General features: G+C 50.7%; 1 protein-coding gene across 2 annotated transcripts in view; it reads left to right on the top strand.

Annotated features, from left to right (window-relative positions):
• Positions 1-694: 694 nt before the first annotated feature.
• The window catches only part of LOC141054892 (uncharacterized), a 63,577-nt gene continuing 49,537 nt past the window's right edge, over positions 695-14,734 (top strand). The window contains exons 1-4 of one of the 2 annotated variants that reach the window (XM_073551785.1): positions 695-858; positions 1,499-1,646; positions 1,966-2,145; positions 3,195-3,318. In XM_073551785.1, coding sequence (XP_073407886.1) covers positions 1,569-1,646; positions 1,966-2,145; positions 3,195-3,318 — 382 coding nt within the window. In that variant the 5' untranslated portion in view covers positions 695-858; positions 1,499-1,568. The remainder of the gene's footprint in view (positions 859-1,498; positions 1,647-1,965; positions 2,146-3,194; positions 3,319-14,734) is intronic. The other variant, XM_073551786.1, reaches the window with a different exon arrangement.

Raw genomic sequence — 14,734 nt, forward strand, 5'->3', positions numbered from 1 at the left:
TGTTGGAAGACCATTTCCGGTGACTACCTCTAGAAACTCATCAAGAGAATGCCAAGAGTGTGCAAAGCAGTAATGGAAGCAAAAGGTGGCTACTCTGAAGAACCTAGAATATAAGATATATCTTCAGTTATTTCACACTTTTTTGTTGATTATATAATTCCACATGTGGTAATTCATAGTTTTGATGCCTTCAGAGGGAATCTACAATTTGCATAGTCATGAAAATAAAGAAAACTCTGTGAATGAGACGGTGTGTGCAGACTTCTGCTCTGTGCTGTGTGTGGGATGTGTGTTCAGTCCTCTGCTATCGACACGGACTTCATGTTCATTTCATATCCAAGGTGCTTAAGAAATCTATAACGCCTCTCCATCTCTTTGGACCTAGAAGTTATTATGGTGATTCCTTTCCTTCATGCTTTTTAGTCCTTCCCTGTCACCATCTCCTCAGTCACCGCTAACAGAGGAAGAGCTCCCATCGCTAACAACCACCGAGGACTCTGAGGTAAGGAGAAGTCTGCTGAGGGGAGGAGCTGAGTGACGTCATCGTGGTCACATGACTGCACGGTAACTACAGCACCTTCACGCGTCTCTCCTGAGCCCCGCCCCCTGGTCACATTACGGTGACGTCACCACAGATCCTTCGCTGCTTCTCGCCTGAGCCCCGCCCCCTGGTCACATGACGGTGGCGTCACCACAGGTCCTTCACCACAGCTCTCCTGAGCCCCGCCCCCTGGTCACATGACGGTGACGTCACCACAATTCCTCACGCTCTCTCAGTGCAGCCGCTCCGTCCCGGGTGTGCGCAGCTCGTGTTCTCTGGGGTCAGCCAGCAGCAGATTTCCGGTTCCCGCCATTCCGGTGAGATGACAGGAGGGTTTGTGGTGAATCTGTGAGAGGAGAGTGTGGGGGGAGATCAGAGCTGTTCCTGTGGAGGCTCCTGCTCCATGTGACTGCGGCTCCTCAGTGTTGGGGACGGGCAGCATTGTATGGGGGATGTGCAGCGTCTCCTCCTCACCTCACGGCCCCCGCTGGCGGTGGAGTTACCACGGTGACCGTCCCCTGCTGGAGGTGGAGTTACCACGGTGACCGTCCACCACTGGAGGTGTAGTTACCACGGTGACCGTCCCCTGCTGGCTGTGTAGTTACCACGGCGATCGTCCTCCGCTGGAGGTGCAGTTACCACGGTGACCGTCCCCCGCTGGTGGTGTAGTTACCACGGTGACCGTCCTCCGCTGGAGGTGTAGTTACCACGGTGACCGTCCTCCGCTGGAGGTGTAGTTACCACGGTGACCGTCCCCCGCTGGCGGTGGAGTTACCACGGTGACCGTCCTCCTCCTACGAGGCTGATAATGAGCGGTCAGATCGGCGGAGGAGGCCGCGGTGGAGTTTTGTGGCTTTTCCTCCAGATTCTTCCTGATAAATGTTGATATTTGGGCAGAATTTAGTGATTGTCGTTCTCTCGCCCCCTGTGATTTCCATCTTCTCCTCCATCATGAAGACGCCGGCAGGACGAGATCCCTCCAGCTGATCCAGTGCTCATCCCTCCTCCTCCTGAATGACCCCCGAGGATGGAAGAGGACAGGGATGAGACCACCAGGAGATTATTCCACTGCGCCCTGGAGATCATCTCCCTGCTGAGCGGAGAGGTAACTCCTCTACATTTCTATCAGCTTTATTGTGTGATGTGACGAGTCCGACACCGGGAAGAGGAAATCCAGAATAGGAGGAGAAGGATTCTCTACTGTAAGAGCAGGGATTCTGTGGAGGTCTCTGCCCGGAGGAATTGTCATGGGGATTCCCTATAAGAGCTGTAGAGGGGCCGGGATGTCTGTCCGGAGTGTAATAATATTCCCGGTTATGGCCCCAGATTACTGGAGACAGTTATTGATCCCGGGACTTCTACTGATTGTCAGATCTGGAGTCGGGAAGGAATTCTTCTCCCTAAGTGTCTCTCTCCATACACAGGATTACACAATAGTGAGGAAGACACCGGGTGACTGTGTGACTCCCATCATCCATCTCCAGGAGTCAGGAGGGCGGAGCCCGGGCCCCATCACAGAGCCTCCCCCGCACTCCCCGATACATGAGAGGAACAAGAAGATCCTGGAGCTCAGCAACAAGATGATCGAGCTGCTGAGCGGAGAGGTGACTGCTGGGACATTATACAGGACTGGAGGATTCTGGGTGATGAGCGGAGAGGTGACTGCTGGGACATTATACAGGACGGCACTGGAGGATTCTGGGTGATGAGCGGAGAGGTGACTGCTGGGACATTATACAGCACTGGAGAATTCTGGGTGATGAGCGGAGTGGTGACTGCTGGGACATTATACAGGACGGCACTGGAGGATTCTGGGTGATGAGCGGAGAGGTGACTGCAGGGACATTATACAGGACGGCACTGGAGGATTCTGGGTGATGAGCGGAGAGGTGACTGCAGGGACATTATACAGGACGGCACTGTAGGATTCTGGGTGATGAGCGGAGAGGAGACTGCTGGGACATTATACAGGACAGCACTAGAGGATTCTGGGTGATGAGCGGAGAGGTGACTGCTGGGACATTATACAGGACGGCACTGGAGGATTCTGGGTGATGAGCGGAGAGGTGACTGCTGGGACATTATACAGGACGGCACTGTAGGATTCTGGGTGATGAGCGGAGAGGAGACTGCTGGGACATTATACAGGACGGCACTAGAGGATTCTGGGTGATGAGCGGAGAGGTGACTGCTGGGACATTATACAGGACGGCACTAGAGGATTCTGGGTGATGAGCGGAGAGGTGACTGCTGGGACATTATACAGGACGGCACTGGAGGATTCTGGGTGATGAGCGGAGAGGTGACTGCTGGGACATACAGGACGGCACTGGAGGATTCTGGGTGATGAGCGGTGAGGTGACTGCTGGGACATTATACAGGACGGCACTGGAGGATTCTGGGTGATGAGCGGAGAGGTGACTGCTGGGACATTATACAGCACTGGAGGATTCTGGGTGATGAGCGGAGAGGTGACTGCTGGGACATTATACAGGAGGGCACTGGAGGATTCTGGGTGATGAGCGGAGAGGTGACTGCTGGGACATTATACAGGATGGCACTGGAGGATTCTGGGTGATGAGCGGAGAGGTGACTGCTGGGACATTATACAGCACTGGAGGATTCTGGGTGATGACGGTGTCGTTGTTGTCAGGTTCCTATAAGGTGTCAGGACGTCGCTGTCTATCTCTCCATGGAGGAGTGGGAGTATCTAGAAGGACACCAGGATCGGTACCAGGCCGTGATGATGGAGGAGCTCCGGCCTCTTACACCACGAGGTGAGCAGCGAGGCTCCTTGTTGGCTCCGGTGGATGTGATGACGTCTCTCCGGCGTCCTCCTATAATAGATGAGTTTTCTCCAGACTTGCTCTGGTTTTCTCTACATTTTCTCCGTCTGACAACAGCTTTCATTTCCCTGATTATTTTCTTCTGATCTGTGAGTCGCGGTTTCTCCGCTGTCGTCTCGTCTTCATCAGTCTTGAGTCTTCGTTATCGGCGGCTTCTTTCAGAATCTTTCTCCTTCCTTAGAGCATCGGTCACATTTTCTCTGCAGATGTCCCGTCCTTCTCTCCGTTCTTTCCTGTGATTTCTTTTGGTCCCTAAGTCTGTTGTGGATTGTTACTCAGCAGAGTCGGGGTTAATGTACAGGTGATTTTCCCCCTAAACCGCTGTCGCTCGTCCATCCCTCAGAATCGGTGTAGGCTCAATGTCGTCATCAGTCGTGGTTGGCGTCCGGCTCCTCCCTCTTGGCTGACACTTGTGTCACCTTCCTTGGACTCCTCCTTCATTTTCTCTCTTCTTCTTTGTGACAAATCACTTTCTCTGTTCTGTGCACAAAGTCCTGGATAAATATCGGCCCCGGACCGTCCCTCAGACCTCGGGACACGAGTCGCTGTCCTGACATAAAGATGGAACGTGGTGGAGCCGATCACCCGTCAGAGTCTGATATGGAGGCTTTCCAGCAGTTCTCCGGCCCCGCGTCTATTCACCACTTGCTCTGCAGGCGTAGAAGCACAGAACTCTCCGTACTGGAGGAGAAGATCCGATCACCACTCAGGGGATTAGGGCACCCAACCACATAAAGGGAACCTGCCATGTAAAATAACATTATTATCCTTCAGACATGGGGTTAACCTGCAGGTTAATAATGGTTTGATCTTGCCCGGCTCCTGCACTCAGAGCCCCTCTGCCAGGAGGAAATTAACTTTATTCCCTCGGCCGCGATCGGCTTCCAGCCATAGAGGTGTGGCTTCAGTGACTTCTCAGTATACAGTGAGCAGCAGCTGAATCTGCTCCCCGGCACTGACTGACAGCCGGCTCTAATGCAGAGCCGGCTGTCAGTCAGTGGCGGGGGCGTGGCACCAACTGAAAGCTGAAGACTGCCAGGTCGAATAAGGTTCATTTCCTCCCGGCAGCGGGGCTCTCAGTGCTGACACCGGGCAGGTTAAATATTCTATTAGCTTGCAGATTAACCCCGTGTCTTCAGGCTATTAGCATTGTTATATGACAGGTTCCCTTTAAATGGCATTGTCAGGCTATCGGCAGCAGTGAAGTGGTTAAACGTCAGCAATCTAAGCTCACTCCACAGACACACACCTGGCATCCTCCATGTATGAACACTAGATATCAGGAAGGGGTTAAAGAGACGTCAGAATGTTCGGGACGGGGTATTCTAGACTCAAGGGCTCAACGACCGCAAAATGTCAGGGGGTCCGCTCTTCCTCTTCATGGGGTCTGAGCAGCACAATGTAAGTGGGATGGTAACGCAGGTGTTGGCCCTGCAGGGACATCGGGCCGCACAATGAAGTGTAAGTCTCCTTTAACCCCTTAACGACCAGGGGTATTTTTGGTTTTTTTATTTTAGTTTTTGCACCCCTTCTTCCCAGAACCATAACTTTTTTATTTTACCGTCAATATGGCCATGTGAGGGCTTATATTTTGCGGGACAAGTTGTATTTTTGAATGACATCATTATTAGTTTTACCATGTTGTGTACTAGAAAATGGGGAAAAAAATCCAAGTGCGGTGAAATTGCACAAAAAAAGTGCAATCCCACACTTGATTTTTGCTTGGATTTTTACTAAGTTCACTAAATGCTAAAACTGACCTGCCATTATGATTCTCCAGGCCATTACGAGTTCATAGACACCAAAAATGTCTAGGTTCTTTTTATGGTTAAGTTATGGTTAAGTTTTATGGTAGCATGTCCATTTTTCAGGATCTGGGGTCGGTTGAGGGCTTATTTTCTCTAATCCCCTCCACGACAGCACACAGGAGGTTGCTTCCCCATCCTAATTAAGGACAGGAAACAAGAGGTTAAATAGCCCTCCCCTTCCTCGAATCCCCAGTGTTTTCCTGTCCCTAATAGCGATGAAGAGGTTCTATGTGCTCCGTGAATGGGGCCGGCAAGATCCCGGACCTTCCTCCCCGGACACTGCTCCTGCCGCTGGCGGGACCCGCACCATCCTCCGGCGCTGCGCCAATGCTGGGTCGGGCTGGGGGCCTCCCATAGCTCCCCAGCCCAGGATCTGCTGCCCTCGCGCGCCGCATGCTCACCTCTAACCGAGCGGCATGCACCGGAAGTGACGTTCACCGCCTGGCCCGAAGGCGTGACGTCACTTCCGCCTTGCGTTCCACAGTGGAACGCACCGCCATTTTGGCGGGAATTTTTTTTAAAAAATTAGGCGCCAGTAATTGAGGTTGAGCGATCTCATCCGATTGGATGAGGTAAGGAAACGCTGGATCTCAGTTCCTATTTAAGAACCCTGATGGAAGACTCCATAAGGTAGGACTAACGTCTGCGTCTTCCCTGAAAGCTGCTTCTGCAGAGCCCAGCACAAACCCTGGCCCAGTGAGTACACTTGGAAAAGAGTATACACCTTTTGGTTCAGGACCCATCAATAGGGCCCCCCCTCCTTTTCTCTCTTTCAGGGAGACAAAGATCCTGCACCAAAAACGGAAGAAAAACCTACAATCCGCAAATGCGCCATCTGTAGGAAAACTCCCCTCCGATTATAAAAAGACTCTGTGCCAACAATGCACAGCAAAAGTCGTCCGGGAGGAACAACCATCCCTGATAGAGGAAGTAAGAGGGATGGTACGACAGGAGATCCAGTCATCCCTGGCCACCTTTTTCCAAATCATTCGGGGGGTTCTCAACCTCAAGGAAGAGGAAATATGCCCCTGAGGACATCTTAGATTCCAAACCCAAATCATCAGTTTCAGCGGATTGGAGGGAAGAGGGTGAATTAACCCCAACCCGGACAGAAGATGATAAGAAATGGTTCTTTTCCTCAGACGATATGGAGGAACTACTCTCAGCGGTCATGAACACAATGGGAGTAGAAGAAGATAGATCATCCTGCACCAAGCGGAGAGGTCTATTTGGCGGCCTGAAGTCTAGGAAGAAAATGGTTTTCCCTATCCATGATAATATCCAGAATCTAATCTTGGAAGAATGGGAATTCCCGGAAAAAAAGCTAAGTATCCCAGGCAAAATGAAGGATCGGTTTCCCCTGGACGAAGAAGCCGCAAAACCTTGGACTGAGATTCCTAAAGTAGATATCCAGGTAGCCAGAGTAGCTAAAAAAACTACGCTACCCTTTGAGGACTCCTTGCAGCTCCACGACCCGCTTGACCGGAAGATGGATAGTCTACTGTGGAAGTCCTGGGAAGCCTCAGCAACTTCCTTAAAAACAAATGTGGCATCGGCCTGTGTAACCAGAACCCTATACCTCTGGCTCCAGCGGTTAGAGGACCATATAAAAAGAGGAACTCCGAGGGAAGATCTTCTAACCTCTCTACCGCTTCTACAAAAGGCAGCAGCCTTTTTGGCGGACTCCTCGGCAGAATCAGTCCGTATTGCGGCAAGAACGTCCGTGCTTTCCAACACCACCCGAAGGGCCTTATGGCTGAAAATGTGTAGTGGAGATATCCTATAAAAATCAAAATTATGCTCTATTCCATTCAAGGGCGAATACGTATTTGGTCCAGCACTGGACGAACTATTAGAGAAGGTGACCAACAAGAAGAAAAATCTTCCCGATCCGAAACCGCCCAAAAAAAAGCCCTATCACCCATCCCAAGCTCAAACCCCTCAATACAGGGGTGAAGGAAAAACAGGGTGATGGAGCTACCCTAAAGGCAGAAGAGGCAGGAATATTTTTCACGACTCCCGTGAAGACAGAAATAAGAAATGACGCCAAGCAGGTAGGGGGCAGAATCACAGTCTACTTCTTGAGTTGGCAGAAGATAACCACCGATCGAAGAATCCTGGACTCGGTCATATGGGGAGTAAAATTAGAATTCTTCTCCAGCCCTCCACAAAACTTGGAAGTAACACATCTTCCTTCGGAAAGACTTCAAAAAATTCTGCATTCAGAACTCCAAAAGATGCTATCATCGGCGGTAATCTCTCCAGTCCCAGAACCGGAGCAGGGTCAGGGCCACTACTCCCAGCTGTTCTTAGTGAAAAAGCCAAGTGGGAAATACCGGGTCATCATCAACCTAAAGAAGCTGAACCAACATGTCCGGTACCAACGCTTCAAGATGGAATCGATAAAGACCATGATACCATTGATCGGAGAAGACTTTGCCATGGCCACCATAGATCTCTAAGAGGCCTATTACCACGTACCCATCCATCCATCTCATTGGCGATATCTAATGTTCACAGTCACTCTAGACGAAGAAGTGCACCATTTCCAGTTCAGAGTCCTGCCCTTCAGCATATCTTCGGCACCCCGAACATTTACAAAAATAATGGCAGAAGTGGTAGCATTCTTCAGAGGAATGGACATATGTGTTGTCCCTTACCTGGACGACCTCTTGGTCATGGCTCCCTCCAACACCACTATAAAACAACACCTGCAATCAGTCCTGCAGACCCTGGCAACCCTGGGCTGGATAGTAAATTGGGAAAAATCATACATGAATCCCTCAACCAGGAAGGTCTTTCTAGGGATCCTCCTAGATTCCCAGAACCAAATATCCTTTCTTTCGTCCACCAAGCAGGTGGGCGTGAGATCAAAAGTTCTGACTCTAAAAATTCAGAAAACAGTGACCATAAGGTTTGCCATGTCAACGTTAGGGTCAATGACTTCTTGCATCCAAGCGATCCCCTGGGCCCAGGCCCGCTCAAGGATACTACAGAGATATATCCTATCCCGCTGGAACAAAGACCCGGAGACCCTCAATACGAGAATCTCCCTACTCCAGCACGTAAAGCTGTCTCTCAACTGGTGGCTCAACCAGGGAAACCTAGCAAAAAGGACACCCTGGATACAATATCCCATGACTTCAATCACAACAGATGCCAGAATACGCGGCTGGGGAGCAATATCGCCACAGAGAGTTTTCCAGGGACTTTGACCCAAAGACATGGAAAAACAATCTTCTAATTACAGAGAACTGAGAGCGATAGAAGAAGCCCTAAAGGCAGCGGAAACATCAGTCCAGGGAACCCATGTCCGGATTTACTCCGACAATATGACCACTGTGGCCCATCTACGTCATCAGGGCAGCACAAAATACGGAAGCCTGCAAAACGCTTCAGCACGGTTATTCGGCTGGGCAGAACGCCATCTCCAGTCCCTTTCAGCTTTCCACCTGAAAGGATCCGACAACATCGAGGCAGACTTCCTAAGCAGGACAGGCCTAGATCCAGGAGGATGGAGCCTCAATATCACGGTATACCATACCATAACCAAAAAATGGGGTATCCCATAGGTAGACCTATTTGCGAGCCGGGAGAACGTCAAAACAAAGCAGTACTTCTCCATAGGTCCAAACGAGAAACACTCAAGGGTGGACGCCTTCGCTCACCCGTGGGACTTCGGACTGGCATACGTCTTTCCACCAATTCCCCTAATACCAAAAACTCTGATCGCCCCTTTGAGGCCAAGAAGGAGCTGGTTCGGAGCCCTAAAACTAATGAACTCAGAGTGTCCCCTGATCCTACCTTTTGGACCGCGACCTTCTACATCAAGGTCCTATCCTTCATTCGGCTCCCCACAGCTTAAGCTTGGCAGCCTGGCTTCTGAAACCACAATCCTGAAAGCCCGAGGCCTCTCAGATGCGGTGATATCCACCATACAAGAAAGTAGGAAACCAATCACAATCGCCATATATTCCAAAATATGGAACACTTTCTCAGCATGGTACGGATCTACTCCCATTGATCCCCTCCACCCAAACTTAGCAAAGATCCTAGATTTCCTACAAGACAGCTTATCCAAGGGACTAAAACCAAGTATCTTGAGGGTCCAAGTATCAGCCCTGAGTTCTTACTTCGACCAAAACCTAGCAGAGCATCGATGGATCAAAGGATTTGTCAGGAGCTTCCAGAATCCGTCCAAATAAATCCAGCATGGTCCCAGCGTGGGACCTGAATATAGTACTAAAGGGACTAACGAACCCTCCATTTGAACCTATCGACCAGACCCAGATAGATAAACTATCCTGGAAAATAGCACTACTCGTAGCCCGTACAACGGCAAGAAGGGTGGGCGAAATTCAGGCTCTGTCCATCAGAGAGCCTTATCTAAGAATTCTGGACGATGGACTAATTTTCCGGCTAGACCCTTCCTTTGTACCAAAAGTGTCTACGAATTTCCACAGGTCCCAGGAAATGATACTGCCCTCCTTCTGTGATAACCCGAAGGATGAGAGGGAAGTGGAATTCCATTCTCTGGATGTCCGGCGAGCAGTCCTGGTCTATTTAGAAGAGACAAAACCCTGGAGAAAAGATCAGAATCTTTTGTTCAGTATGGCGGACCAAACAAAGGGAAAAAAGTGTCCAAAAGCTCCCTAGCTAACTGGATCAAGAAATCAATCACGGCCGCTTATAAAAATCAGGATCTATCTCCTCCGGTATCCCTGAAAGCCCACTCCACTAGAGCTGTCTCCGTCTCCTGGGCAGAAAAGGCTAATGCATCCATCGAGCAGATCTGCAACCTGGTCTTCAGTCCACACCTTCACTCGGCATTATAGATTAGATCTTATGTCAGTACAAGATCTCGCCTTTGGCAGGAAAGTCCTGCAAGCTGTGGTCCCTCCCTAACCATTATTCTTTGGTATACCTCCTGTGTGCTGTCCTGGAGGGGATTAGAGAAAATAGAACTACACTTACTGGTAGTTGGGTTTCTAAGACCCTCCACGACAGCACAGGTAATTTTCCCCCCCTAACAAATTTTGTTCATGTGACATATGAATAAATAATATTTCAAGCATTTCACTCTATGTGGTCCTTGGAAAACACTGGGGATTAGAGGAAGGGGAGGGCTATTTAACCTCTTGCTTCCTGTCCCTAATTAGGATGGGGAGGCAACCTCCTGTGTGCTGTCGTGGAGGGTCTTAGAAACCCAACTACCGGTGAGTAGTTCTATTTTTTTGCCTGCCGAGCTGACGTTTTTATTGATACCATTTTTTATTTTTTTAAAAACACTTTTTTTTAACTCTACTTGCTTCAATAGCCTCAATGGGAGAAATGCTCACTAGGTGGCGCTCATAGCGATCCAGCAATGACCACCAAAGGGGTCTTCTCCTGACCCTGGGTTGTCATGCCAACCTGTCAGCAACCCGAGGTCATGTGACACAGGCGCCGATGGGAGTAGGAGAGGACGCTCTTGCGCATCCATGTTAAATGCCTCTGTCAGAGTTTGACAGCAGCTTTTAGCATGTTAGCAGCCGTGGGTGTATCGCGATTTCACCCGCGGCTGTTCTGGACACATGTCAGCTGATTAGATCCCAGAGCCCGCACCAAACAGGGGGAGGCGTCCTATGATGGACTGTGTCCATCATTGGCTGTTAAGGGGTTAAAGGGTTGTTTGTTCAGTAGAATATGTATTATGGGGTTTTTCTGTGGAATCTGTCCAGACAATCTTTCCTTGGCCCCCCGTGTCCCTCAGTCAGCGCCCATGACCCCGGTGCCTGCTCTCTAGTGTCCTCTTATATTACACAGTGATAGGCACTAACCGCTGTGTACCGGGGGCTCCCACAACACCGTCCTCCCGAGCGCTGTCACCATTAGCCGTGCACTTTCCTCCTTCAGATACATAGAACTTTCCGCGCACTTGCTGCCTATTTTAGTGTTTATATCGAGGTGAATGTTGAGATTTTTCTCTAAAGAAGAATAAAAACACAGTAACTCGTGTCTTAATAGGAGGACGGCAGGTTCTCTCCTCTTAGGCTCTGTTCACACTGGGCGTTTTTGCTGCTTTGTTTATGCTAATTTTCAGCCTCGTTTCACAGCACCAGCTATGTCTGTGAGATTTCAGAAATCTCATGCACACAGCTTGTTGCTTTTGTCCTCAGTATTTTGGGCTTTGCATGGCTTCTTGGACATAGGGCAGGTCACTCCTTTCCTCATTTTCTCAGTGTTTTTCACCCACTGACTTGAATGGGTGGTGAAAAAACGCTGCAAAACGCACCAAAAGCGCAAGTATCATTTTTTGTAGCGTTTTTTGTGCTAAAACCTCTTTCTTTGAAATAGAATTTTTTTTATACTAAACTTTATCAGCATGCACAAGAGACAAATCTAGCATGCCAAAACCGCCACAAAAACTGCATCAAACAGGCAGCGAAAAACGCAAAGAAAATCTGCTATTTTTCTGTAGCTGCTTTCCTGCCAAGAGATCAGGTTTTACTGCAGAAAAAATACGCAGCAACAACGCCCAGTGTGAACTTAGCCTTAAGCCCCCGTCTCACATAGCAAGATCGCTGAAGCGTCACCGATTTTGTGAAGCATCAGTGACCTCGCCTGCGATCTCGCTACATGTGACACGCAGCGGCGACCGGTCCCCCACTGGATATCGCTGATGGTGCTCCAATGTCCTGGGCCATTTTCTCCTTCGCCTCATTGGGGGACACAGACCATTGGTGTTATGCTGTGGCCAATAGGAGGCTGACACTAAGTTGAGACAAAAAAGGTTAGCTCCTCCGCAGCAGCATACACCTTCCTGCTGGCCCCAAGTGAATCAGTTCTTGCTTAGTGTCTGTAGGAGGCACACTGGTCTGGTCTTCAGACCATTTGTTATTTTAATTTTTTGAATTTTACTTTTTAATTTTTTAATCCAGATGAAGGGGCAATGGAGCCTTTCAAGGTTCCAATTTCCCCAAACCAACAACAGGCGAGCACGTGCGAGTGTCGCCTCCACGTATCCTCCTGCGATGTGGGATGCCATGCCTGAGCTGATTCAAGGGCGACGGGTCTCTTAAAGGGCACCGATCTCCCCGCACCGACTTACGGACGAGCACATGGAGTGTTGCCTTCATGTATCCTCTTCCGCAGCCAGGCCTATGCTGGACAACCTGCCCTGCCCATCCTTAGAGATTGAACCCATAGGATGCTCAGAGGCCTCTACATGGCGTCCGTGCAGCCCCCACTGCTTCACCACTTTTTAAAGCGGATGATGCAAGGAGGCGGACAGTCCCTCTCCACTTCCCCTCTAAGGGATTCTGGATTGAGGCATTCACTTACCCCGTACCGTCCTGAAGATTACCCATGGCCCCTGAAGCGACCGGATAAATGACCATCAGTCCGAGGGTCGCCTGGGGAACGCGCGCCTCTGCGCTGAAGTCCCATCGCGACGGCTCCATGCCGGGATGCGCACTGCGGTGAGTGCTAGGCTGAGAGTGACTGCTCTCGTGAAGCCACGCAGCACAAGTTCTGCCACAGCCGGACATAGCCCTGTGAAATCCTAGTGGAGCGAACCCTTAGGATACACAGAGGCCCCCCACGGTGTCCGCGCTGCTCCCTCTGCACCACCATTGATGGAACAGCGGTGCTGCATGGAGCTGGACGGTCCCTCTCCACCTCCCCCTCAGATGGTATGGGGGGTTGAGGGTTCCTGCACCGTCCCTGTCATAGCACTGGCATGCAGGCAGAGGCTCTGCTCTCACTCCCCCTGGCGTGACGGTAAGGGGGCTTCTGGGTCGCGGGCCCAGTCGTTCTTTCTGTTCTAGCCCCCAGCTTCGGCTCTTGCTAGGCCGCAGGCAGTTTCTCCACCCACCAGCCGCACGTCACGTTGGAAGTCCCGCACACCTGCATGACGTTTCTCGCAGGTAGAGCATGGCGGAGCGAGAGTGTCAGCTCCTCCCCCCGGCGTGCGCCAGGAAGCGCTTGGCCCACGAACTCCTTCCTTGGAGCCACGCCAGTCAATAATCTAGGCCACGGCTTCGGCCTACTTCGGAGGAGCCACCACTCCCGGAGTGATGCGGCGGTGGTTCTCACGGGAACACCACCTCCACGCTGAAGTCCCCATCGCGGAGGCTCATGCTGGGACGTGCACCGCGGTGAGTGTAAGACGCCCCCTCCTGGCCGCCAGGGACGAGGGGGATCTAATCCCGGCCACCATATTCCTTGCCAGGCTGCATTACGTACATTGACATGTTGGCTGTGGGACCATGCCCCTCCAGAAGTTATGGTCCGTCAGCAGAGGACTGTCACTCTCATCCTCCACCGTAGTGCGTCGCCGGTCGCTCCGTCCTTCAGGTGGTAGCTGCTAAACAGCGTGAGGCTGGGCAAGTACCAACGTCCTGCAGACCAGGGTACGGACACCCTTATATGATTTAAAGGGTCATGCAACACTGAGGGCAAGGATAGCGCCTATTCAGTGCTAACAAGAGTGCTGTTTTCCTGGGGAGGACCACAGTCTACAGGGTGAAACCTGGAATATACTGTGTGTGGATGCATATTTGTATAGAATCATAGAATCGTAGAGTTGGAAGGGACCAACTGGGTCATCTGGTCCAACCCCCTGCTCAAAGCAGGATTCGCTGAATCATCCCAGACAGATGTCTGTCCAGCCTCTGTTTGAAGACTTCTATTGAAGTCTATTGGCAGCCTGTTCCACTCATTGATCACTCTGTCAAAAAGTTTTTTCTAATATCTAATCTGTGTCTCCTCCCATTCAGTTTCATCCCATTGCTTCTAGTCTTTCCTTGTGCAAATGAGAATAAAGATGATCCTTCTACAATGTGACAGCCCTTGAGATATTTGTAGACAGCTATTAAGTCTCCTTTCAGTCTTCTCTTCTGCAAGCTAAACATTCCCATATCCTGCAACCTTTCCTCATAAGACAGGGTTTGCAGACCGGTCACCATTTTGGTCGCTCTTCTCTAATGCTTTTTTCCTTCACATCTTCCAAAGATCTTAGAACCAGACGCCTAGCATTAGCCTGGGCAAGACGCTGGGACTGACATCTCTGCTGAGCAGGAATCTCTGCGGCCGCAGAAGAATGGAAGACCGCAGAGGACGTGGCTTGAGATTCCCCTTGTGTAGTGGGGGAAACTCGACGCCTAACAAGTTGGAAACGCCGACTCATGCGCAGACACGCCCCATTTGTGCGCTGCACTCCCCCGTGGCATCGTGGGCCTGGACACTTTGTCATAGCGGTAGAAGAAGGGCTTTTTCCGAGCCATAGATATACGGCATCAGGATGGAACCATTATTCGATGCTACAGAATGTGGCAATCGCCTACTCCTATTCAATCTGTCCATGCTTCCCAGAAGGGACGGATCTGTAGGACCCTCGCTGGATCTTGGCTGAGGTACACCATCCACGGATGGAGTCCCTCCATTCAGTTCTTACCTTGACCGTGAACAGCATCTTCAGTTCACATTCTTTGGCACTCATCTCCTTTGTCCTTCCGGATTGCCGTGAGGTACGTGATGGGGAGAGATTGCAGTAACAA

The sequence above is a fragment of the Dendrobates tinctorius genome, unplaced genomic scaffold (assembly GCF_039654945.1).
Source record: "Dendrobates tinctorius isolate UK_male_01 unplaced genomic scaffold, ASM3965494v1 ptg000180l, whole genome shotgun sequence".
Classification (NCBI taxonomy): domain Eukaryota; kingdom Metazoa; phylum Chordata; class Amphibia; order Anura; family Dendrobatidae; genus Dendrobates; species Dendrobates tinctorius.